General features: G+C 62.8%; 1 protein-coding gene across 1 annotated transcript; it reads right to left on the reverse strand.

Moving 5' to 3' along the window:
• Positions 1-204: 204 nt before the first annotated feature.
• FGF3 (fibroblast growth factor 3) lies at positions 205-7,709 on the reverse strand. The gene is made up of 3 exons (XM_036862713.1): positions 7,490-7,709; positions 5,079-5,182; positions 205-525 (listed from the first exon to the last, which is right to left on the reverse strand). The coding sequence occupies exons 1-3, from the start codon at positions 7,707-7,709 to the stop codon at positions 205-207; spliced, it is 645 nt and encodes a 214-aa protein (XP_036718608.1).
• Positions 7,710-8,073: the final 364 nt, after the last annotated feature.

An 8,073-nucleotide genomic window follows, 5' to 3' on the forward strand; every position in this document is an offset into this window, starting at 1 on the left:
GGAGAGTCTGAGACGGATCCCTGCACACACTGGGTCAGCTTTGACCGTGGACACTAGGCGTCCGTCGGCTGGTCCGCACCCTCCAACCAGGCGGCCCGAGCTCGGAGCCCCGCCGTGGGGCAGGGATGCTCAAAGCCTCCGCTCCCCAGGCGGGGGCTAAGCTCGGCCTCCCCGGGCCCGCAGCCTCCTCCGTCGCCGCCGCCGTCAGGGCTGGGGGGCCCCGCCTGGAGGCCTGAACTGGCTGCCGCGGAGCCCGGCCGCGCCCTGGAGCAGCCTCACCATCTCGTGGTCCTTGTGGTCCAGCACCCGAGGCAGGAACAGCGAGGACTTCTGCGTGCGGCGCGTCTTGAAGCCCCTGCGGGGCCGGCCCTTGCCGTTCACAGACACGTACCACAGTCTCTCGGCGCTGGGCTGGCGCCGGGTCCCACGCCCGCCGGGCACCGTGCGGTACAGCCGGGAGGCGTACGTGTTGTAGCCCAGCTCGTGGATGCGCTCCACGAACTCACACTCGGCGTTGTAGCTCTCCTGTGGGGCGGGCAGGGGCCAGGGTCAGCGGCACAGAGGCCACGAGGATGTGGGCAGGGAGGGATGCCCTTAGCAGGGGTCTGTGCCAGCCCGGGGCAGGGTGGGGAAGGTGGGTCCCTGCCCTCTTGGAGGCGGGTGTCTGGAGGGACAAAGGTGCAAACTCAGAATGTAAGGAGCTTTCACCAGTGTCCCCACGGGCGGCTGTGGGGTCTCTCCAGTCAGGGGCTAGAGGAGGGGTGGGTATGCCTTATGCCAGCTCAGCTGTGGGTGGATGGGCATGCCAAGGGCCATCCCCCAAACTGCTTCCCTCCCCGTACTGTGCCAAGAGGCAGGGCTGGGGGCACAGGGAAATCTGCGCAGAAAGACTGGCCTTCCCCCCTGGCACTGACCGCGGGGCAGGAGCAGGAGACCCTCGGGGTCTGTCTCCATCTGCAGAGGGAGGAAGGGGAGCAGCTACTGAGTGCAAGTGCCCAGCAGACTGCAGCCCCATTCTCAGGGGTCATAGGCTGTTCAGGGCCAGATCCACGCATTGGGCAGCTTGGGACCCCAAAAGACCTCAGGAAGCAAGATGTCAAGTACCGAACACCTCTTCCCAGTGACACGGGAGCCCAGAGATAAGGCTGGAGAGCTTTGGTTGAATCGGGGTGGTCATGCCTCCCCCTTAACCCCCCCCCCTCCTCTCTGCTCTCCAGACCCTCGGTGGATGCCCAGAGCTCCTTGGGTCTGAGTATGGACTCCTTTGCCCGAGACCAACTTCCAGACTTTACAGATGGGGAAACTGAGGCCCAGGGGTGGTGCCAGACCCCAGATCACAGAGGGATCTGATGCCCTTCTGGCCTGTGCCCACCCCCTGCCCTCTGGGGTGGGTGGGCTCAGGGCAGACCTGCCCCACCCCCATGCCGGGCATGCTGCATTAACATCTTATCCTTCACCCCTTCACTCCCCCGCATTGAGTTTCCGTGAAAAACTCAGCGGCTGAACCAACTCTCCTCCCAGGCCCCTCTGTCCTGGAGAATGTACGTCCTCCAGGGCTGAGGCCCATCACCCAGGAGGCCTGGCGGGCTTGCTCTTTGCTGGGACACTTGGGGGGCCACCAGAGGGGTACAGTCCTGTGAGCCTCAAAGGGCAAGGGGCTCAGGTCCTGTGGAAGGGGTTCTCGGGCGCAGGGCATTTGTTTGCCTCTTGTAGGGGCTCCTGGGTTCGGGGGTCTAAGATCACCTGGAAAAAGGCATCACAGACTCACCGTGACAACAGTTCCCAACGCCAGTCCCGTCCCCGCGGTCCCACCTCAGACCCTGCTCCACACGTGCCGCCCCCAGAGTCCCCCCAGCCCTGGGCTCCTCCAGCTACAATTCTATCTGTTGCTGTCAGATGTCGCCCCCCGGGGATGCTGCTCTTCTGGCTCGGCCTCGCCAGCACCTGGAGCTGCTGTTCCAGGAGAGCCGGCTGGGGGCAGGGCGGAGGCGGGGACCAGGCGGGGGTGCACAGAGTGGCCAGATACCTTCCCCGTGGGGTGACCCCTGGAGGGGAGGGCATTTGGGAGCCGAAGCACTGCAGGCAGTGAGAGTTCAGGCAAAGGCAGGGGCAGCGGGTGGTGAGCAGCGGGGCTTGCTCTGGAGGACCACGGGCTCCAGAGCCTGGAGCGGGGACACGAGCTATGCAGTGATGGTGGGAGGCGGGAGCAGGAGCTGCTCCGGGTGGCTCCTCCGTGAGCTGAGCTGAGGAATCTGGGTGATAATTTGTGGGTAATGGGGAGTTCCCAGAGGCCATCACATGAGTGGATTTTCATTGTAGGAAGATCCCTGAGCAGGTACCTAGCATAGAGTATGACGTATGGTAAGTGCCTAAGACAGTGAGGAATGCAGGAATGAGTACCAGATGGATGGATGGATGGATGGAAGGATAAATGGATGGATGGATGGATGGAAGGAAGGAAGGAAGGATAGGTGGATGGATGGATGGATGTTGATAGATGGGTGGATGGATGAATGGATGGATGGATGGAAGGATAAATGGATGGATGGATGGGTGGATGGATGCTGATGGATGGATGGAAGGAAGGAAGGACAGGTGGATGGATGGATGGATGGAAGGAAGGATAAATGGATGGATGGTTGGGTGGATGGATGCTGATGGAAGGAACGATAGGTGGATGGATGGATGTTGATAGATGGGTGGAGGGATGGATGGATGTTGATGGATGGATGGATGGATGTTGATAGATGGGTGGAGGGATGGATGGATGGATGGATGGATGGATGGATGGATGGATGGATGTTGATAGATGGATGGATGGATGGGTGGAAGGAGACGGAAGGGAGGGAGGATGGACTGGAGGGTGGAGGGAGACCCTGGAAGCCAGTAGCTGGGTCCCAAGGCTGTTGTGATGGTCCAGCTGGGAGATGATGAGGGTCTGAGTTATAACGGCACTGGCCACAGGAATAAGGCAGAGGGAGGCAGAAATTGAAGAGAGAGATTCAGGAAGTATATTTGAGGACTTGGAGATGGACTGAATGTGGGGCTGAGAGAGAAGGAGGTGTCCACCAGGACTCCCAGCTGACCTTGGGCTTGAGTGAGTGGCCGGTGGGGTAACAATTACGGCAGAGGAGTAAGGGGAGTTGCTGGGTTCTGCTGGGGTGTGCTACCCTCTGCCAGGGCGGTCTCTGTCCTCTGCTGTCATGACATTTCGGGGGCATCTATAACTCAGAAGGGAGATCAGTGCTGGAATTGGGGGCTGTGAGGGTGCAAGGCCCACTGACTCACAGAGTGCATGAGCTAGCCTGGAGGGTGGGAAGCAGGGTGATGGCAAAGACCAGGGAACTCAGACAGCCAAGAGGCACGGCAGTGGGAGCAGCCCTTGCAGGCAAATTGGTGGTGGCAGGATGGGGACGGGGGGGCAGGTGGCAGGGATGGCACCCAGGCTGCCTCACCTCCCAGGTTACCTGCAAAGCGGTGAGGCCTTCCCTGCCAGGTGCTCTGGAAAGTTCCACCCCATCCAGCTAGACCTCCTGGCTATCCCGGGTGGGCCCGAGAACCTCTTCTCCGTCTCCAGAGCCACCGCTGTCAGCTCTCAGGGACAGAAGCCACAGGGAGATTCTGCCCCACTGGGATCCCCCAGGGCATGCTTTGTTCTGTCCCCCAAAGCCCTGGGCCTGGGTCTTCCACGGAAGAGATGGCAGAGACCTGAGGTTTCCCTCCTGATTCAGCCCTACCTGCCCCACTCTGTGAACTTTCCCAGCGTGAACAAAGGCCCTCTCTGGTCCATAAGACCTGCACGAGCACTGCAGGCCAGCAAGGTGTGCCCTCTCCATAAGGGATGGGAGCAACTGTGGGTGGTCTGAGACCATTTCAGGGAAGAGAAAGTCAGCTCTGCTCACTTGACACCAGGGCCGCAGGGCCGGAGGGGTCTGGAGAGCCACCGTCCACCTCAAGAAAAGTCAGACCAGACCCCGGGCTAAGGGCGTGTCCTTATAAACCACCACTGGTGCTTGCAGACTCTAGAAGTACATACAGAAAAGGCTGGGCAGCCAAGGGTCCCTCCTCTCAGACACAGCTTCTGTCAAGGGGCCTCTGGGTCAGAGAAAACAAATGGGTACATTCCAACTTCCGCATTTCCTTTAGCAAAGCCGTGAAAACTCTGTGATGAAATAATCTGCTTAAAGGAGGATTCCCCTGCAATTCTTGATCGCGCTTTGCCTGACTTCAGAGGGGCGGGGAAATGTTGGTGTGTTTCCCCTGCAAACACGACTGAATGGAGAAAGGTAACTGCAGGGAGATGGTCCTCGGCTGTGTGGTCTAGGTGATGTGTGGATGGAAAACCTCTCATTGCTCAGGGAGTATCAGCCAAATTGCATGTAATGACTAGTTGGAGGTAGCAAATTTCCCAGTACATGTATTTTACTCCGTGTATTCCCCGCCCTTGGGGGAGGGACACTGCCAATGCCCACAGAGTTACAGGACACTATTTGTGGCAGAGACCCAGGCGGTGCATAGACTGGGCTCCAAACCTGTGTGTCTGGGACCTGGGTCCTGTCTCCCTTCCTCTTGGTTCCCTTTTATGAACTCACAGCTCTTGCCTTTCCACCCTTGGGAAGACCTGGCTGGGCCGTGCCCTGCTTCCTCCCCTCCTCACTCCCAGGAGAGCTCTGGGGGAGCCCACAGAAGAGCTTTTGCCCAACGCACATCCTCGCTTCATCCCAAGACCCGCCAGAGTCCATTTATCTTGGTAGAAATTTGGGGGACAATCTCTCCCCTGCTCTCAGCTACCTTGAAGGTGACCACAGAATGGCTGGAGGAACATCTTCTCACCGGACAGCACTGGAGAACATAGGACGTGTCTGCCCCCCAGCCAAGAGCTGCCTCTAAACAGAAGCAGCCATAAGAGCACTGGTCGAGGAGCCACGGGACCTGGGGTTCTGGTCCCAGCGCGGTCCTGCATGTCCCCGGACAAAGCATCCTACTGCGCATGTCCCCTTATGCCCTCTGACGTGATGTTCAAGGGAGATGGGTGCTCCATCTGTGCCCACCCTCCCCACGTGAACAGTTGGACTCACCGAGGCATAGAGCCGTCCCTTCTTGTTCATGGCCAAGTACCGCCCGGAGAAGAGCCCCCTCATGGCCACAACGCCCACCTCCACCGCTGTTATCTCCAGGATACCTGGGAAGAGTCAGGAGGGCCCGTCACTCCCTCCACCTCCCACAGAGCCCAGAGGTGAGGGCTGAGCCCCTGATGGCCCTGCCCAAAGCCAAGCCCAGCTCCCGGAGGGGGAGGTGAGGGCAGCACACGCCCAAAGGGGGTGACTTTGGAAGTTCAGGGGAGGGAGAAACGCCTGGGTGGGAGGTGCAGGAGAAGAATTCAAACCTGGGAGGGAAATAATAAAACTAGTATTTCTCCATGCTGACTCTCTGCAGGACATGGAGCCCCCTGGAGCCGCTAAGCTACTCGGCGAGCTAGTTTCATGATGGGCCAGACAAGCAAGCTGAGACTGAGGGGCTGTGTGACTTGCCCGAGACCACGCACAGGTGTTTGAACTGGGATTCAAACCCCTGCTGCCGATAGCGGTGTCTGGACTCCCTTGCTCACTGGCGGCACCGGAGTGCTAGCAGAGGCCCGGGAGACGGAGCTGGGCCCTTGGTGAGGTGAGTTGATAATGGAATCCACTGGGGTGCATTTTGGGTGCCACCCAAACCCGCTGGCAAGGTACGTGGGCGTGAGATCATTGTCTCGGGCCTGTATGCAGGTTACAGGATGTTGGCAGGAAGCCGGGTTAGACCCGGGAGCTCACAAAGGGAAGCCACCTGCGCTCACCGCTCTCCAGTGAACGTAAGAAAGGTTATTATCTCCCCCAACGCCTCCCTTTTGGACCCGAAAGCACTTTTTTCCGGGAGCCTGCAACGAAGCCCCAGGTGGGGCCATTGTCCCCCGAGAATGGCTCCGAGGAAGGGCGGCTGGGGCAACAGCCGGTGCCCTCTCCAGGGGGCGCGTCTCTGGCAGTGCGTCTGGCCCCGAACACGTCAGCCATCATAGGGCCCAGACGCGGGCGCCGGAGGCTCGTGCGGAGCGTACGGGGGTGCAGGATGCGGGCCTCTCGCGTCCCCCGGACGCAGGCTGGGCGGATTCCGCGGCGCCAGCCCGAAAACCAGAGAAGCGCGCATCTGGATGCGGGACGGGGGCGGCTGCAGGCGCGCGCCCTCCTCCCTCAGCCTATGGGCTGCCCGCCTTGGATGCCCCAAGAATTTGGATGCTCTGCGACTCCAAGGGGGAGACTGGATTTGGAGAGAAACGAGGTATCGCTACTAGGCGAGTGCAGGCGCTCCCGTAACCCCGTCCTGAGCGCAGGGACGTCCTGGCAACATTTGGCTCCCGCCGCGCGGCTCCGCAGGCGTCTGCCGAAGACGCCCTCGCGGGACTGCGGCTTTCCTGGAGGAAGTAGAGTTTTCCGGCCGCCGCCCTGAATCCACCGCACCACTTCCTGCGCCCGGGGAGGGAGCAGAGCGCGGGTCGCAGCGGAGGACCCCCGAGACCCTGGCCCCACTCCCACGCTCCCCACTGAGTTCCTGCCTCGGGCCTCCTGCTCCCCACCGAGCGGATCTGCTTCGAGGCCCCCTGGCCTTGCGCTCCTCCAAGGAGGGCTCAGCATGAGCCCGGGTCCCCCCTGGCCGAAGGAACCAAACCTTGGCGCCTCGCGGGACTCCGGCTCCAGCGCAGCCCGGGCGCGGGTCCTGGCTGCTTGGCGCGGTGAAAGTGTATCTGCGCCCCCAGGCAGACGCTCCTGCGTGCTCCTAAGCCGCAGCCCGCGGACCCCAACCGGCGGCCGGGGCGCCCACCCGGCCTGTCTCTCTGCGGCCAAAGGTAGAGGCGGGAAGGCTGGGGATTCCGGTCTGGGGACACGATTCGCTATCCGTGCGGCCGCCTCCCCCAGAGCCCCGCTCTGTCCGGGCGAGTGTCCTCCGCGCAGAGGCGGCGCGGGGCGGCCGCGAGCCGCGAGGGCGGAGGGGATGTCGGGGCGCCCCGGGGTCGGCAGGAGGAGGAGAAATCGTCAAAATAATAAAGAGGATGATAAATGCCTTGTCCAGGGCCTTTTCTCCGAAAAACTCAAAGGGCTCAAACTTGGCAGGACCTCCGAACCCAGCCGAGCAGGGAGCCCCCGGGCGGCCTACCTCGCACCCCCTCGGACGAACGGGCGGGCGGGGTTGGGGGCAGGCTCGGCCAGGCCAGCCGGCCCGACAGCGGGCAGCCACTGCCCCGAGCCCTCTTCGGACGTGTCCCGCCCCCCACCTCACCCCAGCTCCACTCTCGCTCTTCTCCCGGACGCTGAGGGAGGCCAGGGGACCCCGGCGGTCCCCCTCGGGCAGCAGGGGTGGTCTGCGTTCCTGGGCACCCTTCGCGCACCAGCCCCTCCTGGGCACCGCTCCCCCCCCCCTCGGGGATGCGCCGCGCGGCGCCGCGGGGCCGCACACTCACTGTAGGCGCTGTTCTCTAGGCTGCCGTTGACGCGGCCGCTCGGGTGAAGCTGGAGGTGGTACTTGGTGGCGCAGTAGAGCTTGCGGCGCCGGGGCGCCCCGCCGAGGTGCTCGTAGACTCCGCCGCGGCCTCCAGCATCGCGCCGCGGCCGCCCCCCGGGCCCCGCGGCCGGCCAGCCGGGCTCCAGCAGGCCGAGGAGCAGGAACCAGATCAGGCCCATCGTGGCATCGCGCCCGCCCAGCGGCGGCGGCGGCTGCAGCAGAGCGCGGCGCCCATGGAAGGGACGGCAGCGGAGCCGGGGCGAGGCGCGCGGAGCCGGCTCCGCGGAGTGGGGGGAGGGGAGCGAAGCGGAGGGGCGGGGGCGGGGGGGAGAGAGAAAGAGAGATCCTTTAATTTTCACCCAGGATCGGGTGAAATTTCCGTTGCTGCGCAAAGAGCTGAAAGAAAAGACGGTTGGGCAACAAAAGGCCGACGTGGTCCCCAGGCGGAGGCGCGGGAGGGGCGGGAGGCCGGGCGGGTGGGGAGCCCGGCGGGGCGCGGGGTTCGGGCCGGGCGCCGCCAGCGCACACTCGACCCCCGCGGCC

This window comes from Balaenoptera musculus, chromosome 8 (genome assembly GCF_009873245.2).
Source record: "Balaenoptera musculus isolate JJ_BM4_2016_0621 chromosome 8, mBalMus1.pri.v3, whole genome shotgun sequence".
NCBI lineage: Eukaryota > Metazoa > Chordata > Mammalia > Artiodactyla > Balaenopteridae > Balaenoptera > Balaenoptera musculus.